The sequence below is a fragment of the Lycorma delicatula genome, chromosome 2 (genome assembly GCF_047948215.1).
Source record: "Lycorma delicatula isolate Av1 chromosome 2, ASM4794821v1, whole genome shotgun sequence".
Classification (NCBI taxonomy): domain Eukaryota; kingdom Metazoa; phylum Arthropoda; class Insecta; order Hemiptera; family Fulgoridae; genus Lycorma; species Lycorma delicatula.
Genome location: NC_134456.1, coordinates 79,176,672 through 79,203,518, shown reverse-complemented (window position 1 = coordinate 79,203,518; position 26,847 = coordinate 79,176,672). Strand labels below are relative to the sequence as shown.

Genomic DNA, 26,847 nt, shown 5'->3' with positions numbered 1-26,847 from the left:
TTTTAGTATTTTGAATATAATCAAATTATTGTGAAGAAGCACTTCATAAACATTTCATACACAAATAATACGTATTATGTAAGTAGTTACGAACTTGAGATGAGAATACTTCAATGATAATACTGTAGAAAAACCCAACATGAACGAAGATATTTAAGAACATACTCAAAACTATACTCAGAAAGTAGGGGTATATTTGTTATCATTTTCAAAACTATTGTGATGAATAAATAAGAGATTCTTTATTCTTTTTGGTATATAATAATGCATTATATAGATAATGTCAGGGATGGATTAATATGTTATTCCACAGATAGCATTTGCCTTGATGGATCAAGGGAAACTATGGTAAAATCACAATCAGGGCAGCATCACAAAATACTAATAATATTATTAATTATAAAATAAAAAAAAAGTAGATGAGATTAAACTCATATTAATTATTTAAAATTTATACATGTAAAGAAGTAAATACATGAAGATACTAAATATAAAAAATAACTACACGATTAATCACAATTAAGAAGATGTTATTGAAAATTATTGGTCTAAACCTTATATAGTATTATTTTAAAATTCATTGACAGTAATATTTTTTCTATAAAAGAAAACTTTTTAATTATATTTTAAATAAATCAGGAAGAATATTTTTTAATAATTCCCTAATTCATTAAAAATGTCAATGAAAGCAAAATAAAACCCTTTCTCATAAGCCTTATTGTGTTGTTACACAAAGTGTAACATAGAGTTGGACGTTGTTATATTTTTAAGTATAAGGGACTATTCTTTTTAACAAAAATTGCACATTCAAAAATATAATCACAAGGATAAGTTAAAATTTGTTATTTCTAAATGTTGGTCTACATGTTTCAAACTTAATGGCATCAAACATTGATCTGGTAGCCCATTTTTGTATCTTGAAAATTCATTCAAATTTTTTAGGGACCCCTAAGAAATGATTTTATATTTTTATACTTTTAAGAGTGGAGTATTCAAATATTATAAAAAACTGAATAGTGATAACATGCTTAGCATTTTATTTAGACACTTTAAACCAAATCAGCAAGGTTTGATTTTGTTGAGAATTTTTTCCTAATTAAATACCTTAAAATTTACTTTATGGATAACAGAAAAGCTATTGTTATTAACAATAATTCTACCCTATGTGATTAGTAATGTTAAAAAATCTGACTATGGAATTTTCAGGTATGGAAATTTACCTGATAATCACAATGCAATGATTTTATACATATTTAAAGTTTGGTGGTTGCAATCCATCCAGTGAGTAATTTTTTGGTCTTAAATGTAACGTTTTAAAAAATTATCTCAGTTATAGATATACTTTTCTTATCTGCAGAGGGTAAAAATCAATAGTTTAAGATTTTGTGGCCGATCATTAACCAATTTTAAGAAAAGCAAGAGACTGAAGATGCTTCCTTAGGCATTCAGCTTCCTATATCTTGAAGTGAGGACTACATTTTACATGTGTACTCCTATTAATTTCATTTATTTGTTTTAGTTGTTTAGGTATGATTTTAACCAATTGTAAGCACTTCCTCTGATATTGTAGCTCATTTTTTAATTAATATGCTTTACTGAGTTCACAAAAGATTGAAAATGAAACCTGTTTATTATCTATGCAATTTAAAATATTTTTAAAAACTGAAAAATGGCTGTGTTGGTGGAAAAGTTTTTCTTAAAATGATACTGAAAGTTTGTGAATATGTTATACTTTTCAAGAAATGTTAAAAGTCTATTTTTCATAATTTTTCAAACAATTTATAAAATACAGGCAATAATGAATTGGCCTATACTTTTGTAAACTAAATGCCAAACCTTTTTTATGGAGAGGGAATAACAACTGAAGCATTATGGCATTTGAGAAAAAATTAAAACTATTCCTGTATTCAAATAAGTCTCAGTTCACACTCATTAACAGTCTCTTTACTTGTTTCTCTCTATTCATTTTGTTTTTTCATTAAGATGTATGTTTCTTGACTTATTGTCTATTGCAAATATAAACAGTATTCATCTACAAGTTTTTTCTCATACATATAAAAATGCAAAGCAAATAAATAAAAAGGAAAACCACATTTAAAAAAAAAAAAATAGTTAAAAGTAAAATACACTACCTTTTTGATTTTTCTTTAAATTTATAATAGCTGCCAAGTTAAAGGTTACAGGTTAATTATGTGGTGTTGTTTTTTTAATTTGTTATTAATTTCAAGATTTCTAATTTTAAAGAACTGAAGAAAGTATTACTTTTAAGTAATAATTTTGTTATTTTTGTGGTCAGTTTTATTTTTTTTATTTATTTAAATTGACAGACATAAGTGCATGTAATTTTGAAAGTAATTTTGGAACACAGGTCCCAAATGCAAGCCAACCATTGAAATGAAGTATCTGCACCTGATAATTGCCAGTATAAAGGTTTAGAGCCTTGTGAAACAGTTTCATGCAATTCAAAGACTGTCAACTGGTTCTACTTGTGCAAAAAATTTCAGAGAAGAAGTGGGGGTCTTGGGTAGCGCAAAAATTGTCCTTCTATGAATGAATCAAACCAAGGTGCCATATATGGTGAAACATCATGAAGAAAATATATTAAGCACGATTAAAAGTTTGTTTTTATAAAGTATAATTGATCCTAGCCTCACTATACAGCTAAAATATCTTCCAGGAATACTGCTACTGTAAAAAATAATACTTTTCATTGTTCTATGCTGAATGACAATTCTACACTTATAGTAACAATTCAGATTCCTCATTGATTAGAAATGTCTTTCCTAATCCACAGATTAGAATTTCAATTTTAATTACAGTATTTTTATACCCATTGATGCTCTAAATGAGTTAAAGTAAAGGAATGAATAAGTTAGCTTCTTTTTTTATTTTGAGAAATAATAATTAATAAGTTTTAAGGTCTAAAATTACAAGTTTTTAAACAGTATTTTATCACTTACCAGACCCTGGTATAAAAATGTTGAAAAAGAGGCAGAACCAGGCAAGAGGTACTGGAAGAACAGGAATAGCTGCTCTTATCACAGATATGTGGTCCACTAATGTTGGATCTATCTTTCGTACATCCTGCTGCCAATATGAATAAAAAATGTTTTGTTACTACAGCACTAATGAAAATTAAACATTAAGTAATAAAACATTATTTGATAGTTATAATAGTATTTAACTATGATTACAATATTATGACAGCTGTAATAAATTAAATAAGTAGATTCATAGATGTATTATTTTCTGTATTCATATAACAAATTTCTATTCTGTAACTATAATTCTTTTTAAGTGAAGAATTGTGGTTAGTGTTTTTACTATATTTATTCTTAATACAAGTAACAAAAACTATTAAAATTTAAGAAATTATTACTTTTCCTTCAGTTTTGTACATCACTGAAGAATGATTAAAAACATTTCTTTTTTAATGATTAGGTTTTGATAATACAATAAAAATGCTGCTAATGTAGACCAGAGATTGGTTCAAAGAATGGATGTGGTTCAGACAGGCTAGTTCAGGTAATTAAGAAATGTTTTGTAAACTATTGAGATCACAAATACAGGAAGTGTTAACATCAAAATTTATTTGAAATCAATTTCATTATTCAAATTAATCATAATTCAGATTTTACTTATAATAAAATTAATTCTGAAAATTTGGAACTAGATCTACACTTCAGTGACTATGTACTGAACATTTCTTTGAATGAAGGATAAAATGAATTCATTTTGCTATTCATTTACAAAAGCTTGTGCTTGAATATAAGCACCATATTAAAGTGAGGGGTCTGTAAAATAAATTATTATATTTAATTATAAGTAAATATAAAAAAATTTGAATTTTTCAATTTGGAATTATTAAAAAATTAAATTCATTGTATTGTGTGTGTTTTATAATATTATGCAAAGTTCAAATAATAAAAAAAAACAATGACCAAAACTATGAAATAAGTGGCTTTCTGAATTAAAGATACATAGTGTTCATATTTAAAATTCCTGGAGCTGATCTTCAGGATAGTTTACTGGATAAATTGAGCTGGTCCAGATAATCTGCAAATATGCAGATTTACAATATCTGAGATGAATAGAGTTGTGCTGTATTCTAAAATTTCTTGAAGATTTTTGCAGCACACACTTTGATGACTTTTGATCTTGATGTGGTGATTTATTTATGATCCTTCAATAAACAGAAAATTTTTGAGAACCAGTTACTGAAAATACTCTCAAAATATTTATTTCATAACATTTTTTTCATTTTGTATTATAAAATGAAAAAGTCACTTAACCTGATGTCAGGTGACAAAGATATTCTCTTATCACAGATAAAATTAGCAGAGTATTTTCTAAGATGATCAACTAATTTTGAAACCTAATGTCATAAGCAGTTATGTTTCCTACATAGTAGCAAAGTCATTTAGCTAGTGATATTATTCTATTTCACTTTCACGTCATAAACTTGGAGTATCTTATCCATTATGTATATAACTGAAAAACTCAGTTGAAAAAATTTGAAATCAGTTTTGTTCCTCTAATTATTAATGCTTTTTGGTTGAAGTTAAATATTGTATGAGTCTTTTTCAGTTATAATCAAAGTCATAATGAATAAAATTTAATTATTTTAATCTTTGTCCATGTAACTATTTTTTGGAATAAACTGAGCTTTATGAAATTTACAGGATTCTTTCTTAATAGTTGAAATTAAAATAAAATTGTATTAAATTTAATGGCATTTTTCAGAAAAAAAGTTAATGTAATTTATTATATAACATGTTCTAATAAAACTGCTTAAGCTACATTCATTTATATTGTTGTCTCATAATAAAAAAAAACTGAATTTTTTTTTCCATTTTGATTAAATATATAACTTATTTTCCATAACAGTTTTTTACTTTATCTTATTACAATGTGCTATGTTACTGTACCTGATGGTTCTAATGAAAATTATTTAAAAATGTAACTTTTACATGATGAACCAAACCAAATTTATTAATTCTTTAATTTAGTTAATACTGAGTGTTCAAGAATTATCTGAACAACTTTGATATTGAGTTAATAATTTATTTATCAAGATACAAAAATGGGTTGTATGACTTTACAAACATTAAAACTGATTTTTTTTTTACCTGTAATCAAATACATTCAATGTGTGCACCATTAGTACGTTGCAAAATATTCAACTGGTAATCAATTCATACCACGTTCATTGTAACATATTCACATTTATGAGTTTGAATGCGTTAGCTATCCTCTCCTTAAGGCCATCAATATTAACTACATGAATTTTGAATGCATTATCATTGATGAAACCCCATAGGAAAAAATCACATGGAGTTATATCTGGTGATCTAGGTGGCCAAGCAATTGGTTCATCATGTCCAATCCAACTATTTGGGATGTGTTGTTGAGGAATTCACGCACTAATAAACCCCAGTGTGGTGGCACTCCATATGGTTGAAATATGAGTTTGGGTTGTAATTCTTCAAGCTGGGGTTAAGCTTCTAACAAGTTTTGATGGATATTTGCGCAACTATCGTTTCTGCAAAGAATAAAGGTCTAATCACACAATTGTGAAGCAGTCCGCTCCAAACATTGATTTTTGGGCTATCTCTAATGTGGTTAGGTGTAACATGAGGTTCTCTGATCCTCATATTTGAACTTTTGAGTGTTTCTTTTTTCGGACTTGTGAAGTGTAGCCTCATCTGAGAACATAACTTTTTTAAGCTAACAATCATAATTTTCATTTCTTTCAATCATTTCCATAGCAAATTCCTTTCTAGAAGTGTGATCTTGTGGTAATATTTGTAATTTAAATGACGCAATTTTAATTTTTCTTCAAAACATTGTGACTGGCAAATCGTGAAAGATTTAACTCGCACGCTGCACTCCGAGTTGACTTCCCAGGGCTGTGAACAAAAGACTGACGAATGATCTTCATTTTTTCATCTGATGTTCTAGGCCTGCCTGCACTCATTTTATGTTCAACACTGTCAGTTTCTTTAAATTTATCATACCATGAATGAATACTTATTTTTGAAGGTGGCTCTAAGTTATACCAAGTTCTAAAATTGCATTGAATTTGTGTGTCTGATTTTGTTTCAGTAAATACTCTACGTATTGCGCTTTCATCTACGAATTCATGGCGATTGATGTATATGATTACAAATGCAATCACAGTGCTGTCTAATACTTGCTGAGGGAAACTTTATGAGTTATTAAAGAGTGCAATCATTCATTATATGACTATTACTTTTTTCTTAGACATCAAAGTTGTTCAGATAATTTTTGGACACCTGGTACTTTAATTCTTTTTTATGTTTCTTGGCATTTAGAACTGGTTCTCCAATGCATTATTTAAGTTTTATTTTTAAGTTTTACAAAGATTTATTTATGAAAGATACCTAGTACAGAAACTGCTATGGTAATGGTTGATCTTCCTTACACATGCAATTTACTTATAAATTATTATAATTGTCTTGAATTGCTACAATTGTTTGATTTTTACATATCTGGTCATTTATTATGAAGTAATAATTGCTATTTTTACTTGTCCAAGGGTGTAATTTGGCACTCAACTATTAATCATCTATCATACTTTTGTAAACACTATTGCCAATGGTTTGATATATATAGTTCTTATCTATACTCTATTGATTTATTTTCAAAAAATATTTTGTGATATGAATGATTTATTTTATATTACTTAACATAATTTATTTTATTGTTATAATTTGACTTTATGAATGGGATTTTTTCCATACATTTGAAAATAAATATATACAGAGTTTTAAAGCCACATCATATTACTTCCAGTTACTATTGCAACCATTTTCAGTGACTGATATGTTGTTCTTATTTGGCATCAGCTGGTATTATAGCTGTTAGCTTTTTGTGGTTAGGCCGCTAAGTACATAGAATGTATTTAAAATAGTAATAGATTTGAATTTCTTCACTTTATATAATACATTGCCATATGTTTTTGTACTTCATAATGCCAAAGTGTGTAATGTTTCCTTTTTCATGTACAGTATGTGAAAAATATAAAAAAATGTTCTTGGATCAAAACCATAAACAATAGTTCATCAACATTAATAAAAAGTCTTAATATTCTACACATATTTAAAAATGGATCATATTTTAGCACACTTGAACATTTTGAAATATACAGATATACAAAAACACATGACAAAGATGTAGTAAATGAACAAACGTCATTCAAATCCAAAAAATATTTTTAACCAAATTTTAAAATATGGTCTGCTTAATTCTAAAAACCCTAACAGCAATACTAGTTGATAACAGAATAAAAACTGTAGTATCATTCACAGAAGATGATTCAAGAATGACAAAAAGCATTATGGCGTGAGTTATAAAAATCTATATTTTATAATCTGGTTCAGATTGTCATTTAAATAATTGATGATTTTAAATAATACATTGTATTATTGTAATTAAAAAGTTGACCCATTTAAAATGAACTTTTTTGTTTGAATGTATGTATATTTAAAAAAAATTAATTTAGTCAGGCTACATTCCCTGTAGGTCATACTTCTGCCATGCTGAATATAATTTGAATAATCTAAAAATAATAGTTTTAAGATGAAGTACCATTTTCTGTTATTTTATTGCCAAAATTCTGGTCATTCATTTTTGTATCATGTAATGCTATTGAACTTATTTCTTTGTCAATTGGTATGGGACAAGATTAGATCTATGTATTATAGAACAGACAGACATCTGTGTATATTATACAGGAATTGGATATGGTAGAGAGGGAAAAGGCAAATATGTACTATACACGGTATAATTATTAATGCACTAAAAAAAAATATTCTTGGAACAACACTTAAATTCGTAGGATTACTAGTTAAAACTTGTATCATGTTTTCAGTAAAGCACAAAATTTGATAAAAATCATTGGACTGGATGGTTTGAGCATGAATCATGTCACATTTCCTAAATTAAAGGAACATACAGAGTACATCACAGAACTGGACAGTCTTAACTGATGAATAATTTATTATAGCTTAGTTGAGAGCTCATTAAAAAGATTCACATCTTTTTATTTATAAAATATGTAGTTAATGGTAGAAGTTACAGTTTAATATTAACTATAATAAGTAAATACAGTAGCTAAAATTAAATAGTTGTAAAACAAAAATACATTGTTATCTCAAACATTTTTAAAAGAGCTACTTAAAATTTCTGTTTCTAATTTATTTCTGCTTAATTTAAATCAATAAAATTTATACATATAGGAACATGATTGTTTAAAATCATTAACTAAACTAACTTTTTAAAAGTGTAGTAAACTGAGTTTTAACTAAGGAACCAAGTATTTTCACTGGTATTCTATTTTATATATATGGTTATTTTTTTAAACTCGATTATAATGAAAATTTTTATTTCATAGTATGGATTTTTTAAAATCATTTATATAATAATTACTAGTGGGTAGCAGTCATTCATTGATATTTATTATTATTATTATTATTATTATTTATTTTTGTTTGAATTAAATAGTAAGACATAAAGTATTGATGCTTTTTTAAAGTCATATTTATACAACTGCCTAGAAGTCAGTATTTATTTTGTCACTATACTACTGATTCATATGAAACAGTGTAAACAAGAAATGTCTTCAAATAATGGCGATTGGTGAGCTGGGAACTGGTAAAGAATTATTGGCGAGTTAGTATCAGTACCAGCAAGCGGGTTGGTAGAATAAGGGCTTATTAGGAAATTAATTAAATATATTTAACACACCCTGTGACTTATTTATAATATATTAATTAAAATAAAATTTATAAAATGTACCTAATAAATTTTCTAATATGCTAACTTGTGAAAACATGTTTCTGATACATCCATCTTCATTATTAAAACTACCTTTGTTACTAAATTATATTGGTGAATACTGAATTACATTAATTTAGTAATTTTCATCATAAATTATATTAATTCTGTTTTTATTTTTAATCTTTAATGTCTATTTTGCTTCTGATGAAGATGGATGTTTTACCATTAAAAACATGTTTCTATCTCCAAAAACATGCTAAGTTATTATTGAAATTACAGGAACACGATAAAGATTTTTTTAAAATTTTTATTAACATTTAGACAATATATATATCAATATTAATTTTAAATTCATTTCCTATAAAAATTGATTTTAAGAAAAGTGATTTTAAGAGTATGATTTTTTAATGCAGTAGTGGTAGATTAAAAAAAATAATTTTTTAGATGATAAAAGAGCACTGTTTGATAAAAGTGGAAACAAACTAGGCTTAATTATTGGGATCAATTTTATTTTTTTAATTTATTTGCTACTAAATTCACCAAATAAAATAAAAGTATAGATGAATTGAAAAATGAACCAAAAACAAATAAATTAAACTACAATTACCTTAGCAATAAAAAAGAATTTAATTTAATATTTTGTATGATTTTTTCTTTAATTTATTTTATTCAGAATAATTATATCCAGGCAACATTAAATTAATTTCTAATAGAGATGAATTTAATATATATACCTATATACCAACATTAATAACATAAATACAAGTAGTCTAATTTATTTATAATAAATTTTATTATTTTAATTACCCTTGAATTTTTCATTGATTTCTTTGACATTTTTCTCTTACTGCTCACAATCCAATCATAAGTGTGATGATGTATACCTAATAGTACAATGTTTGCAAAGTGTTTGGTGTCAATTTAAATAAAGTTTATACATCTAAAATAATATAGCTACTAGGTCATTATATATATAAAATGTGTGTGTGTGTGTGTGTACAAGCACACACATGTATGCATGTGTGTGTATTTGCATGCTTAAATTCACATTTTTTTCTTACTGAGATGAGTGGTGTAAATAGATCAACATTTTTATAAATAACTATGAAATTTATTAATTTGATAATTGATTTATTTTTGGATATATTAATATGAATATCTTTAAAATATAAATTCAGATTTTTTAAATTTCTTAATACCTGCGTAATAAACTAATAAAACAAGCCTTAGACAAATTAAAAATGAACACTTTACATGATAAGAATAATCCGTAACTCAAAATTTCAAATTTAAATGAAAGAAAAAAAAATGATTTGTATGATTTTTATAAAATCTTATATTTATTGTTATATGTAATACTAAATACTGGTAATATTTTTAGGACTGTAGACATTTACACAAATTTATTAAAAAAAAAAAATTAGTTTAAACTACCTAAAATAATGAATTAAAATAGTTGCTGTTTTTAAAGTATTGATTGGAACCCAGTAACAATGCAGTATCAACTTCTGTTTTAATTAATACATCAGAAATGGTCAAAAATAATTATTTTTCAATTATAACAATGTACACAATACTATAATAAGGACATTTATTTAAAAAAAAAAAAAAATAATAAATGACTAAAGAACTCAAGGTAGGGTTTAAATGACTTTAATATACTTTTCTTTATAAGAAAGTTAACAATTTCCAAGAAAGTTCTATATTTTTTTAAAATTTTTTGGTGATTGTAAAATGTAGCCCTGTAAATACGAATATATGTTTTTTTCTCTTTAGGTACATTTTCCCATTTTCTGAGAGTAGTTGGGGATGATATGACATGATTTTATGGCAAAAATTTCCTTCCTGATGTCAACTTTTTAGAAGAAATGAACTAGGTATATTTGTATAAAGCAGAGAATGAACTAAAAGCGTTTAAATCCAATTAACGTTTAATTACAATGAAATCTAGAACAAGACATGATTTTTAAACTACAATTCTTGAAACAAAATTAATAAAAACTAAGGAAAGTTGACATTATTAGTATGAATTGTTTTGCAAAACATAAATTTTGGTAAAATAAAATAAATAAAAAATCTTTAAAAATATTATTATCTTAAATTCTGAGAAAAAAATTATTAGTGTCATTAAAAAAATGTGCAGTATTTAAAGTGAATTAAAACATTTTTACAGAGTATTAATTCAATAATATTGAAAAAAAACAACAACTAATATTTATAGATAAATAAATGAATAAAAAGTTTATTAAATTTACAGATATCTAAAAAAAGAATTGTAAGCAAAAATAAACTTGAACTTAAAACAACTCAAGAAATACTAATAGATTAATTAATACTTCCAAAAGTAAATTATATAATTATTTATATTAAAGAAAAAAAAAAATTAATCTGAATCAATGATATTTATACTAATAAAGTTGGATGTTTGCTTGTTTCTTCGGGGGAGATTCAGAAACTACTGCACAAGTTGTGATGAACTTCACTTGTGAAGTAACTTCTTAATGATATTAAAAGTGTCATAGGTTAGCGTTAATTAGACTGCGCAGTGTGGGCGGGGGGGGGGGGGGGGTTTATGGATCAATAAAGAAAAAAAAACTTCATTTTCTTACTTTTTTCTTTAATATTAAAAATACAGGTGTGTTAGTGAGTTGCTAAGGAATTGTTTATTTAGTAACTAAGAAGATTATGAATTTTGTTCTCAGACACTTCTGTGAATCAGTCTACTGAATGATTCTATTTTCAAAGTAGCACTAAGTATATATATGTTTTAAGAAAAATTGATAGTTTGAAGAATACAAATTAAATTAAAGTTGTTTATCATGGATATCATTATGTCACGTACATGGCATTATTTTCAGCATGCTCTAGGTTATAAGAATGTTTTAAAATTAAGAAGTGCTATTAAAACTCTGTTAAATATGCAAAAAAAAAAATAGTTACGTAAGCAGGGTTTTGTGTCATTCGGTTCACAAAATTTAAAGCAATTTCAAAAAGATCCAAGCATGATCACTAAATTAATACAAAAACTTTCATAGTAGAAAATTGTAAAGATAAAAATAAAAAATCATTAAACATACTTTTAATTGATAGAACATTCTGCTTATTTATTTACGATCAGTTCCACACCACGCGATAAAACCATTTATAGTGAACATATATATTTGTAGATATACGAAGTTATAAACAAGAAAACGCATTAATGCAGAGTTAACACAGAAAAAAATAGCCAATTACAAAAATGAGAAATGCTAAATGTCATAGCTATCCAAAAATCTTAATAATTACAAAGTTATATAAACTTAATGACAAAATAATTAGGCTAGATTTGAAAAAAAAATTACATTTAACAATAATAATATTTTTGTAACAAATTATAGTTAATTAAACTATTTCCCAAAAAAAAACATGTGATACATTACAGAAACAATAATTACAGCATACAAATGCAGCTAATACATGTAATGATATTAATAATCCCTAAAAAGGAAAAGAATGTAGAAAAAGAAAAAAGAAACAAAGGGAAAAGTTTAGTTTAGGTCAGCTTTAAATTAAATTGTGTAAAAAATTGTCATATGGAATTAATAATTCCATATTATAATAATATGAAATTTGTATGTAAGAGCTTTAATAATATAAAATTTGTAAACATACTTGTTCTAAATTTGATAGAAACAGTTAAGATCATACACTGTCTCTATTGTTTGATTATTTATTAAAGGGGGGGGGGTTTCTGGGTGTAATGCTTAGGATTGGACTTTTTAACTTTTCTCCAGAATAACAACTTTAACAAAAGCAAAAGTCAGATCGATCCTCCACAAGGAACAAATAATATCCGGTATCTGGAACAAATAGGAGAAATTTGTTTGGTGAACTGAATCTAAACAAACTTCACAGTTTCATTTATCATCAGATCATACCCCACTATCACCTCACTAAATCATATATAAAGTTGTAACTTGGGACCTAGTCCTACCGCAGGTGATCCCTTGACAGTCATCATGAAAGAACTTTTAAGGAATATTCCATCAGCTGAACCAAGCAACACCAGAGTTTACAGAAGGCAGCATTCGGATATGATAGGCTTCATATTGTTATCTTCTAAGATAACATGTTTGAATTAAATAACATTTCAATGTAATTTCACCAAAACACAGTTGCGAGACTACCTCAAAGTCTTCAAAAAACAACTCCAAAAATACGAACTCCTAACCCTACTACTGAAGGATGAAAACCATAATCTGGCCTATAATAATAAACACAATGTGGAAATCCTAGCTAAATATTTCAAAAAACTCCTAAATTGTGAAGAACTGACAAATCTTCTAAACCTGACACCAGTAACTCAATAACAACACCACAGGAAAACATCAACCCTCTCACAATAAAATAAGTCTATCAAGCACTGGATGAGACAAAAAATTACAAAATGGCAGGAGAAGATCAGACTTTTGTAGAGATCTGGAAATATGCAGAAAGACTAGCAAAAATTACCCTTCATCAACAGTTTGTCAACATTTGGATCAAAGTAGAGAACACATAACAACAGCCCTCATCCACCTGTTACACAAAATAGCAGACACAACAGACCTTATATCTACAGGGGAATCTCACTCCTACATAACATATAAAATTCTTTCAAGAACGATTCTCAACAGAATTGGTTTACAACTCAAGAAAGAACTAGGAGAATACCAGGGAGGCTTTACACCCTGGAGGAGCTGGCCAAACCTGATCATGAGTCTAAAGCTAATTATGGATTACACAGAAAAAGACACAGAGACATGGTGATAATGTTTGTAGACTTCAAGAAAGCAAACAATTGCATCCACAAAGAATCCATACTAAAAATTATAAGACACCGTGGATTACATCCTAAATTAATAAACATGATAAAACTGACCCTCACAAACACTAAGTCAAAAGTGAAATTTAGAGGCACACTCTTGGAACCATTTGAGATCAAAACAGGACTATGCCAAGGTGATGGACTCTTACTGCGACTATTCAACTGCACTCTGGAAATGGTATTGAAGAATGGCTCAAAAAATGCCCGCAAAAATAAACATAGTTTGCCTAAAAACAAAAAACTGCCTTGGTTTCACCGACTTGGCACTGCTAGCAAACAACATCGATAGAGCTAAACCATAGATATTAGAACTTTAAAACATTACAAATAAAATTTGCTTCAAAATATCATTCAAAAAGACCAAATTTATGCACCAAAAACCAACACTATTAAAAGAAGTAAACATAAGTGGTAATAAAATCAAAATAGTTCCTCAGTTTAAATAACTCAGAGAAATAATACCAAACAACCTAAATGAAAAAAACCGCAATCCAAACAAGAACAAACAAACTAGCTAAAGTACAAAAATTAACCTGGTATACCTACAATGAAAATGTCTATCCTTAAACGCAAAAATAAGATACTACAACATAGCTATAAAACCAGAAGCAACACTCTTTCATTTCCGCAGCAGAAACACTCTTCCATCTGAATGAACAAGCAAAGACTGGCAGACTCCAGAAAATTGGAAAAAGAATTGGAAGAACCTGCATCAACAAAAAGTACCAGAAAGATGGGCAGTGGTGGATCATGCCCAACAAAATCGTGTACAAAAAGTTAGAACCCATCACTGATAGCATGTGTAAGAGGAGACTAGGATTTTTTGGACACATCATGAGGATGCTTGATTCAAGACTTCTAAAACAGTGGTACAGTACAACCTCCACTCAAAAAACACCAAGACAAGATGTAGATGGATCAGAGAAGTAAACTGTAAGGATCTGAAGGAAACTGGCTTTTGCCAGAAGACACCACAGACAAATAAAATTAAGTGAAAAAATTAAGGACTAAAACATTCACTTCAGACTCACAAGAAAGAAACTCACAACATTAACTCTTTCAACACCAGAAAGGGCACAGAGATTGGAACACATGAAAAGTACTGGTAGGACTGTAAAGCCCGAACAGTCCCTTTGAAGAAACTTGGATAATGGATTAACTAAAATGATCTTATGTAATCATAAAAGTTGAAAAAAAGGGGTTTAAATATGTCATTAACAACAGGCTACCAGAAACTCCACTGAAAAAGGAGCTGATAATTACTTCCATTAGATTAAAAGAGTATAGTTCATAATTTCTAATAATTTAAAAAATATATTCTGTCTTTCTGTTCTCACAAAGTAATTTTATTTTAATTAGTAATTATGTATTAGTTATAATTCTAAAATCTGTTTTGTGTTTTAATTTGATTGTATTTAATGTTAATTTAATTTTTAATAATCTATAAAAAAAACTTAAATATTCATTATTTTTTGTTATTCATTCATTTCACCCTCCTCCTTGAAATATATGTATAAATAAATTCATATTTTAGGTAGTAATAAATAAATCAAATAATTCTCTTCCTCTTTTAGACAAACATTTGTTTGAAAAATACCTGTGCATCTTTAATAATAATTTAGAAGATAAAAATACCTTAATTTACTTTACGTTCTTTTGCTTTAAAATCCACTAACTTTAATTAATCTTTTTTTGTATGAGTTATGGTTAAATTTGTATAATCCATTAACTGAATATTCAGATGACTGGTATCACTGTCAATTATTTATTATTATAAATTTTCTGTTACGATCCATTAACTTAGTTTTTCTACTTAACAAAAATTTGATTTTACTTAATTTGAATCATAATGTTAATGCTGCAAATTGGTTTATCCTTCAACTAGATGGAAGTGTGGTCAGAAGGCGTAACAACCTGATTAAAAACTTGAATCAATCTGGCTTTGAATGGTAGCACTAAGTTATAAGGTCCTCACTTGTTATTCTTAGGAAGTTTCTTCAGCAGATTGGAAAAATTCTATGGAGAAGATTGAAAAGCTTAGGAAGTTGGTCTCTGAATGAAACTCAGGGCAGGTCCAGATACTCCAAGTTAGCAATTCCACCAACAGTCTCACCATATGCAGTTCATTACTGGCAGCAACAGAAAACTGTGGAAGTTGGATTGAAAATATAGATAAAAAGTCCAGAACATAAAAAATAAAAGATCTTGGAAAGGATGTATTGAAGAATACAGAATAATTAGCAAAAAACAGGAACGATCAAAGAAACTGGAGGAAGCAAAAATGTATGCTATATTGATCATGGAAATCAAACAGAAGCTTATAATGCTGTAAAAAATTAATAATAATTATTTATTAATAATAATTAATAATTATTTAATGATATGTAGTGTCTGGAATAAAGAATGCACAATTAGGGTACAGATAGCTTTTATGATAAATGAAAAGTAACAAGATAAAATACAGAATTGTAGATTTGTGTCTTGTCAGATAGAATAGTGACTGTACAGCTCAAATACTCATGAGGAAATTTATTGATCATAGGAGTTAATGCCCCAGAAGAAGGGAAAACGTTGGAAAAAATAGAGTTGTGCAAACAATTTCAGCAAATCAACAGTGAAAGATGTTATGATAACAGGAGATATAAGTACAAGAGTTGGAAGTCAATCAATTGACCAAATTGTGTACTAGGTATTTGGAGAAGACACTTCTAATAGAAATTGTGATTATGCTAAAGAATTTGCAATAAATTAAATATAACCAACCCTCTTCTCAGAAAGCGTGACACATATAAGTACACAAGTACATGTAGGGAGCTAAAGGATTGTGATCATTAATTTACTAAATTATAGTAAATAATAGGTTTTCAGGGCAATCACAGAATACTTTAGTGTACAGAGGATACGATATAATTTAGGATCATTATCTTGTAGATTTAGTCTTGTAGATTCTCTTTATGTTCTATGGAAAGGAATTTCTTCTAAAAATAAACGCAATTACAGTGCATTAGTTTGCTGAAAGCTGTGTTTAAGTTTTATGCTTAAATAATTATGAGTGATTAAAATTATTGTTGATTGTCTGGCAGAAAAACAACAGATGGGATTAAGAAAAATAAAATCAGATGTAATTTTCTTACTTAAGCAGTTGATTGAGAAAAGAAGATCATTTGAATAGGAAATTCATCTTTCTTTTACTGTATATGACTTAGAAAAAAGACTTGATAACATTAACAGAGAAATATTGTGGGAAATTATGAACCAAAAAAAGACTTTCTTGTCACTTGATGTTGATTACAAAGAGTACTTAGGACAAATCTGCAGTTTATGTTTAAATAAGTAATAATTTGACCTCAGGAGGTACACTAGCAAGAGAGTAAAAGGATTAGTAGCATGTCTCCAAAAACTTTTGATACTTATATTGATATGAATCTGAGCGAATGGAAAAAAGAAAAACCAATGGAAAAACCCAGGAGCTTCTACTTTTGTCTGATTATAGGTTGAATTTCTTGTTTTATGCAGATGATAAAGTGTAACTGAGGAGACTAAAGCAATCTGCAGAGAGCAATTAATTATGTTAAACAGGCTTTTGTTGATTATAAAATGAGATTCTTTAAAGAAATCGAAGACAATAAACTCTAAAGACAAATACTTAATCAAGGCAAAACAGTCATTGATAGCATTAGAACAAATTTCAATGTTAGTTATTTGGCTATGAAGACTTGTGTCTTTAAAAATGGCAGTGTATTTTAATAAATTGAATAAATTGTAAAGACTTGTGTCAATTGTTTTTAAGACGGGAGTGTTTTTTAATAAACTAAATACATTTAGAGCAGCTGTTCATGGAAGTTAAAAAACAGAACATGAAAGATGACAAGAATTAAATTTTATGACACTGGCCATACATGTTTATTGTATTAGAGTGAAACCTGGGTCATGTCACAGTAGTAAAAATCTTTAATTGAATCAGCAGAAATGAGATGCTTATCCACTGGGTACACTAAGGTGGATATAAAACGAAATGAAGAAGTGAGAAACGAATTAAATGTACTGTTTTATGAGGTATTGAAAGTCATAAATTAACTGGTTTGACCAGTAGAATACTGGTTTGAAGTAAAATATCAGAAGAAAATTTTGGCAGCCATGATAATGCAGTTTAAGACCAGGTAAAAGAAGAGATTGAGGAAATGGATACCAAAACGCACATAGTATAATCTGTGAAGGAGAGAAGGAGAAACAAATGACTTAATTTGCTTATTGAGAGTTTAGTTAGTGATATTACAACTCAAGAATGGTTAAGATTAGACTAGATAAGACCAGTCACCAGATTACTTTGGATTCTCAGCTGTCATCAGGTAAGATGATATTGAAAAAAACATTATTATTACCATACTGCTGATTGTTGTAAAATGTACTAACTAGTTTGTTTTAGATTTCAGTAGCTACTTGTTTAAAAATATAAAAATATGATAGAAATATATGTACTTACATCTCGTTTTCTTGCATGTTGACTCTTAGTACTTTGTCGCTTTGGATCATGACGTTCTTCACCAGGCATCAGTGCACGGCCGCAACAGCCTCCTGGGAGACAGCAACCAGCCTTTGTACAACAACATTTATCTCTTATTTTCTGACAACATCCACGGTTCAAGCAAAAAATTGCTCGCCAACATTTTCCTAATCCTCTTTTACATCCATTACAACAACCTCTAGTACAACTTTTGCATTTTGTACAGCACTTGCTTTCTTCACTTCTTTTCTTTTTTCCTTTTTTGCAACATCCGCAACAAAAAAGCCATTTAAAACATCTTTTAAAACAGCCTTCTTTTGATTTTGGTTTCTTTTTTTTTGCTCCAGGTTCTTTTTTCCCGCAACAACAGAATATCTTTCTCCAAAATGGTGTACTTTTAGTTGCTGTTTCTGATTTTTTACAGCATGATGAATTCTTACAACAATTGAGTTTTGAGCAGAGCTGAGAAATACCATTTGTTATTCTATTGCAGCACTGTGGTGTCTTGCAACATTTGCAACATTTTTTGCTAGACTTTGACTCCTCAGTCTTCTTTTTTACTGCTTGTGTAGCATTGGTCAACGGAGTAACTTGAGGTGATCTGAAAAAAAATGAATTAATAATAATATATATTACCATAAAGAAATACATAAAGATTTTATAAAAAAAAAAAATTTTGTTTTCTTTAAGAACTCAGTTATTGCAGATAAAAATTTATTGACCAGATTTAACCTTCTTTATTTCTTTTGTGTTTTTCATCAGTTTTCATTCATAATAAGATTGTTTCATATTATATGTCTGTGTTTGATATGTACCTTATAGTAAGAATTTTATTTTTATTTTATGCGCAGTGAGCCCTACAAATATTTATTTTAATCATCCCAGGGATGAATGTGACATGTATTCTTCTCTGGGATGAAGAACTGTATATATGCCTTATGTACCTGTCATACCTAATGTAACAATCATAAAACTACTATTACAGAGATTTATTCTATAATGATATATACTTAATCCTAAATAAATGACTTCAAGGAATTCTTGTCATCGGTAAGTGAACTTCTGTTTTTTGGTTAGCAAATCTGTACTATAGTTACAGTATAATACTAGTATAAATACTACTATACTAGCAGTATACTAGTATAATACTACCAGTATACTAGCAGTAATTACAGGTACTGTAAATATACTATCATATTAGGTCGATATCTGAGAAAGGACTAGACAAAGGAATGAATCTTGAAAGGTGTAATCACCTTTTCAGTGTTTATTGAGGCTCCAGCATGATTGTTATGGTTTCAACAAACAATAAAGGCTTATTAAGCTTTGAGTATTGTGTGACTGAAAAGAATGGAGAATTACAGCTGCATTTTTCAAAGAAATGGATTCTTTGTGTTTGTTTCTTATTTGTATACTGTGATTACATCCTTTTAGATAAAATAAAATTTCAACTGTATTTTTATGGTGGGAACTACTCAAAGGTGATAAAAAATATAAGAATCATTAAATCTTTGAATTAGGGAACAGAACTTAACATGTTGAAATTAAAAGATTAGTTCAGTATAGAAAGGAATGGAGAAGTACAGCAAACAAGCTAATTGACAGGGGGCAGAAAAAACAGTATACAGATTTACTGAAAAATATTATTTTCAGTATGTATTAGTTAGAATGATATACAGCAAAATTTAAACTTGTAATTGAACAAGAGGTAATATTAAAAACCTTAACTGCCAAAAAAAAAAAAACATTGCTGACAGACATTGCTTTTTAATAAAGGATAATTAAAGACTGTGTGGGTGAGAATTCTGTATGTAGTATAACTACTATACCTATGAATATAATTTTATCTAATAATTCATTCACATTAATTTCTAATAGCAGATGTAGCTTTGTAAACAGTATATTTGTACGCTAAATAAGGTCCATTTCTGAGTATATAAGTTAATATTTGTTCTGATTTGGTTCCATTATACTAGCAAACACATACCCTGTTTGAATTTTCGACGGCACATGGCACTTAATTACCTTGTAGTAACCCTCAGAAGGGCTGTTATCGAATGGCTTCAAAGGCTCGTAATTTATAACCTTGAAGTAGCCCTGAAAAGGGCTGTTTTTTGCGTTAGCTCTGAGAAGAACTGTTGGGTCCAGAAGCTGGTCTTCGGCGAAGTCGGGGAGTTGCGGCTCGTCCATTGAAAAAAGACCGGGCTTCTCCTCAGCGGCAGTTGGGTCCTCACTACAGAGCGGAAGTGGTGGCCCCTAGAGCCCCGCAGTGTTGTGTCGGCGTCGGTCGTCTTTCGCCGGCGAGGCCAAGGTGGTTTTCCCCGAGCTATCCCATGCTGTGCCGGCTCCAGCTGCTGAGTCCTCCGGCCAGGGTGATTGAAGCCCGGCGAGCTGGAGCGGGAAGGTAGCGTCCGCGTCCAGTGGCTCCTTCGGCGGGCCGGCCAGACCTGCTGAACCGGCAGGGATGTTGGCATCCGCCGGGAAGTCCCACGTTGAGGCGGCCAGGGAACATCTTCCATTCGACAATAAATTAACAATTTACTCTCATGCACGCTCTTTTATTGAGACCTGACAGTTGTGGGGCCGCAGCACCGCTATGGTGGGAAAACTGCGCGGTCATCTGCGCGGCGGGAGTGACGCTTGTACCAGCGCGTACGTATACTGTGCTCCAGCTGACATCTGAGCTGCTACCGTTTTTGTCAGCCAATATTAAATTTGGCATATATGTGGTAACAATATACACTTTAAATACATTACACTCCTGTTTGGGCAGTCATGTAAAAAGTAAATGTGTTTTAATATTTAAAAATAAGTTAATTTTTAATTCGTAGTTTAATAGATTTATTATGTATGAACAATTCAGTTCAAAAGTTTAAATCTTTGTATTCAAAAGTTTCTTATAAAATAAAATGTTAATCTTAAAAAATGAGTAAATTAATTATTTTTAAATTCCAGACAGCAAGTTTAATTAACAGAAGTAGTTGAAAAATGTTAATAATTAATTTTCTCATGTTTTAATTAACATAATGATGTTTGTGGTCACCATTTTGGTTTAAATAGTCAGCATTTAATTTCTTTTGACACCACTTTGCTTGTCTCGCAAAGACCTTTAAAACAAATATTGTATGGTCATACGATTTTTTTTACACTATAATAAATGTACAATCACTTCTTAGAAAAAAAAAATAGTTGAATGTATCAAGTTTTAGTTGAGAAGATAAATATTGATACACCTCTAATATTTTTGTATCAATGAATAATAGTTGTTTAATGTCACTAAGCTCTCTCTCTCTCTTTTCCTGTTTAGCCTCCGGTAACTTCCGTTTAGATAATACTTCAGAGGATGAATGAGGATGATGTGTATGAGTGTAAATGATGTGTAGTCTTGTACATTCTCAGTTCGACCATACCTGAGAAGTGTGGTTAATTGAAACCCAACCACCAAAGAACACCGGTATCCACGATCTAGTATTCAAGTCTGTGTAAAAATAGCTGGCTTTACTAGGACTTTGAACGCTGAAACTCTCGACTTCCAAATGAGCTGATTAATGACACTAAGCTATAGTCGCTATACTGTTTCTTGGTATTTCACTGTTATCAAGGAGCTTTATTAGTTCTTGATTATTTAGTTTTATTTCATCATGACTCAATTATGTGCATGTTATGATATCATATGTCCGATTGAAAATTTTCATTAGACTTTTTTTCTATGACCCATCTTCAAATAAAAAATAAAATCTCTGAACAAGTCTGCAAGCAGAGCTGCCACCTTCCCAAGTAGCTGCCCTGTTGGTCATCTGATATTTGTTGGCAACTAAACTGTGGCAGCATGATCATAACATAATAGGTGGCCAGCAATTTCCATAGCATGAGGTGTGGTGTAATTGAATAAAGATGGGATCTAGGATATGGTAATTAATTAGTAAGGTTAACAGTCCTGGCTTTATCCAATAAGCAATCCTGGCTGTAAGAAAGACTTTTTGAATTGATGAAGGGTAGGAGCTAGAATCCTTGAAAAAGTCTGCAGACAGAGGTACCTCTATATAATCATACAAATATCAAAGGATTCATTAACTCAAAGAAGTCCTCACATCATTAATGCAAATCCTATGAATGTCTAGCAAAAACCCACAGATAACTACCAGAGAGGAAGAATGAAGGTTAAAAAAATAAGTAGCTGTTGATAAGGGTATGATCTACCAGCAAAGTAAATGCAAAATGAAACCACCCAATTGAAAAGAGTACTTTAACCTTCCTTCAGAAGGGTGGAGGTTCATCCCACCATAATCTCTTGGTAGGTATCTGTATCCAGAATAGAAGTAGTACATAACTAATCAATGATTTTGTGAAGAATACTTAAACATATGCTATAATAAGAGATCAAGGATAACAAAAGAAGATAGAAGAGGAAATTATGTACCCACAGAATGACTACTTCTAAAGCATATGTTAGGTTATTGTTTTATCTAGAGCAATAAATACCAATTATTATTGTACTTGGATATATTATGTTAAATTGTTATTCTCTTTCAATAGTGAATAGCCTTGAACTAATCTCTACCAAAATCAAACTATAATTAGATTTGTTCTACATTAACGCCAAAAAGATTCTTTATTTTAATATATGATTGTGTTTGCCCATGATCAATTGATAAGATGTTTACTTAAATAATAATCATAGATTAGCACTTACTTTAATGCAAAGATAATGACTTGAATTTCAGAAATGAAAAGTACCAAACCTGTCAAGAATCAAACTGTTTCTTGGTTCAATAAAATCAATTCAGTGTAACAGTCGGTATCCAACCTACGAAGTTATACAGTAGATAATATTTATTATCATTTAATCTAGAAGTAAACGTGAATTAATTTACGTTAAAACTGAAAAAAAAAAAATTTTTTAATTTTTGGGAACTGATTACATTTTTTTACTTGTCACATTTCATATAATGGTAATATATTGGACACATCTAGATATCGCACAAGATCATCACATTAAATTGTGCAATCCTTCTAGATCTGAATAATTATTATATCCGAATTAGCGCTAACAGTCTAGACAGCACTATAACAGAGGTTCAATTTGGGCACATGCGGTTTTCACTGGATCTTGATATTTTGACACCTAAGAATCCAAAAAAACTGATGGAAATTTCCCAGATATTAATGTTCGTATGTATGTGTGTGTGTGTTCAGTGTTGGCCTTTAAATTACCTTATATCTCCAGAACTACCATTTTGACCAAACTTTGTTCAGATTACTTCTGTATATGGGCAATGATGCGGTTACATTCTCAATTTAAAGGTTAAGGGGGTGAGGCTGTAGAGCAAGGTCATCCTTAGTATCTCAAGATTTTGTCTAATCAATGTCATATTTTTCTTGGGCACATTTCTTAAAACAGTTAAAAAATAACAATATTTGTAAAAAAAGGTTTTTCAAAATCGTACTCCCACTCCAAAACTGCTTTAAACCACTGCTATGTTGTGACGTCACAGCTGAGCGGTAGAATTAAATAAATTAATATATTTAAAGTGTAAAAAAGTAATTCGGTCCGACTGGATCTCGAACTCGGTCGTCCGGTTGCTTCGGTACCTGGTGCGTTAAGCCTTGCGGCTAAACCAGTCTGCCAACCGTACAAGCGAAAATTTTTTCATATAAGTTGTGAAATTACGTTAATTTAGTCAGTACCGACCGTCGCCGCTAGTACCGCCACACCCGCGCGAATTAAATACTGTATGCGCGCGCGCTTTAATTAGAGTCATTGAATTAAATAAACAATAAATTATATTGTAAATATTTTAAATTGAGTTATGTGTGTATGTGAGTGTAAGCCGTACATCAGAAACAACTGTGTTGTCAGCTTTATTTTAATTTTGTTTGATAATTAGTTATTTTATTGAAATTTTCTATAAGTGATATAAGTTGTTAAATTAATATTTAGTTTTCCATCGATAAACAAACCTTTCCTTTACTCTCTCCCTTTTTAATACTATCACGTAACATTTCGAGCAGTTCAGTCAACATTCTAGCTCATTCAAGTGAATGCTTAAGGAATAATTAAAATGATAAAGCAACACAACAGAATTTTTTTACAATACACGTTCAATATTATAAACAAACTTCCCTAACTTCTAAAAAATAATTAAAGAAAAATTATTAATTAAATTAATAACTAATAATTAAAAAATGTATATTTATAAAAACGTTTCGAAGTTTATTAAATTTTTCAATAATATTGATACTCCACTGCAATCAGACTAAGTTGAAAGCTATGTAACAATATAAATTCGAAATCAGAAAACGCTCAAAACTGCTTACAAAGAAGTAGAACTTTATTTAACTCTAAAAGTAGATAGCCTCTCTATTCTTAAATAATCTTCATCAGAAGTTGATGCTAATGAATTAGTAAAAAAAACCAAACACAAAAAAAAATAAAAGAAAAATGATAATAAATTATTTTTATTTATTTTAATCACCTTTTTTAATTTGTGTTAGCTATTAAGAGTTTTTTTTAATAATAAAACCCACCCAGTGTACGAGTACACTAATGGCTGTTTAACAATCAGAATGCCACCTAGTTAGAAATTTAATATATTTTTTGAAAATGGTGTTTGAATGTTTTTTTCTAGTTTAAAATCAATTTTAATATCCATTTTCGTGTTAATAATATCACCAAAATTTTAACTTATTTTTTTTACATTATAATAAATGCACACTTAGTTCTTAGAAAAAAAAATTAGGTGAATGTATCAAATTTTGGTTGAGAAGATACAAATTGATATACCTCTAATATTTTTGTATCGTTGAATAATAGTTGTTTAATGCCCATTAGGTATAGTCGTTATACTATTTCTTGGTATTTCACAGTTATCAAGGAGTTTTATTAGTTCTTGAATTTTTAGTTTTATTTATTTCATTGTACCTCAATTATGTGCACGTTACGGTGTTGGGTAAGTACGGGATTCGGCGACGGGTAGTTCCGCTGAAGGAGAAGTTTGGATCAGGATGAGTTGCAGTGTTCTACAGCGTTCAATAACAAGGCCAACACTATGGAATATCGCGAACGACGAAGTCCTGTCCGTTGGGACAGCCCTGACCGGGTTTGCCAACGACTTGACACTCGTTGTAACGCTCAAGTCGGAACGGGCGGTGATGGTTACTGCAAACCAGGCGTTAAATATTACTGTCACGCGCCTGTAGGAGATCGGGCTTCAGCTTTCGTTGTCGAAGACTCAAGCGGTTGCAGTCTCGGGTAGGCGTAAGGTGACCCCGATTTGTTTAGAATCGGTACCGCGGAACTCCATCCTACCCCTGCAGTGAAGTACTTCGGGGGTGTGGTTAGATAAAAACGCCACGTTTCAGAAACACTTAAGAGAAATGTCGGTTAAGTCCGAACAAACGGCAGCCGTCATCGGCAGGATAATGACCAACATCCAGAATCCCTGCACATCGAAGCGGATGATCTTGTCCCAGGTAATGTCTCTCAAGTTTTGTACGGTGCACTAATACGGTCCATCGCGCTGTAAAGGGAGAGAGCCTGTGCCATTCTTAGCTGTGTTCACTGGGTCGTCTTCCTTCGGGTACGCTGCAGGTATGGTATCATTTCGGGCGATGCCCCCGGTGCAATGGCCAGAGTTACAGCCCTGGATCTCATCGTTCGGAAAAGGGAGGAGAAGTACCAGTAGAGCAAATAAGGCAGATGTGAAGACATCGCTTGTCCGCAGGTAGCAGGAGGTTGGATCAGTTGAAAAGACAAATGAATTTACAGACTGATCCTGGACCTCCAGAGATGGCTGCACCACAAACACGGGAACTGGTTACGAGTTCATATAATTCCTTACCGGTTACCGTGTGTATTCCTTATCGGGTTACCGGGTGTTTCAAAATATACCGAGCGGACGTTGAGATCCTTTGCGGAATGGGGATATTGCGGGGAGAAGGACACCACGGAACACACGGTGTTTGTGTGCGATCGGTTTCTGAAGCATAGGGAAGCATACAAGAGAGAATTCGGCATTCCCAGATAACATCATGAAGACTATTCTGCGGACCAAACGGGCGTGGTACGCGGTGTCAAGATGTTGATCATCTTGACACAAAGATCATCCGTACAAAGATGGCGGAAGGATTGTAGGAGTGAATAATTTCCTCTGAGTCACCCTTGGGGCTGTGTTCATATTAGAGCAGGTCCGGCTCCAAAACGATGTAACAGGCCAAAAACAAAGTACCAGGCAGGATATTTGTGATATTTTTTAAGTATTTTGACTGAAATCTTAACTTAAAAATAACACTAAAAAAGTCGAATTCAATTCTAAAAAAAATATCTTATAACTTATTTATCATTATCAGCGATAAAAAAAAGTTAATCAAAAAGATTTAGAAAAATTTTTAATGTAAGCTGCTTTTTATAGAATGATAAATCCTATTTTCAGAGGTATTTCTCCAACGAATACTTGTTGAACTTTATTTAAATAGGTTGCGATTTATTTTATTTTTTTTACAGATAAATTAATAATCGTGACTGAAATGTTTCTTGGAGATCAATTATAGCAGAATATGATTCAGGCAGTCTTCTAAAATGGGGTTTGAAAGGAAAAATTCAGGAGTTCGTTATATTTCGTTTGTAGAAAAAACTTCTAGACAAACTTATGTCATAAATAAATTTTATTTCAGTGGACGTTAATGTCATAAGAGG

At 29.9% G+C, this 26,847-nt stretch overlaps 1 protein-coding gene across 1 annotated transcript in view; it reads right to left on the bottom strand.

Annotated features, from left to right (window-relative positions):
- The window catches only part of stum (mechanosensory transduction mediator stumble), a 47,993-nt gene that overhangs the window by 9,499 nt on the left and 11,647 nt on the right, over positions 1-26,847 (bottom strand). Inside the window, exons 2-3 of the mRNA XM_075357570.1 lie at positions 18,132-18,753; positions 2,961-3,087 (exon numbers count right to left, since the gene is read on the bottom strand). Of these exons, the coding sequence (XP_075213685.1) occupies positions 2,961-3,087; positions 18,132-18,753 (749 nt within the window). The remainder of the gene's footprint in view (positions 1-2,960; positions 3,088-18,131; positions 18,754-26,847) is intronic.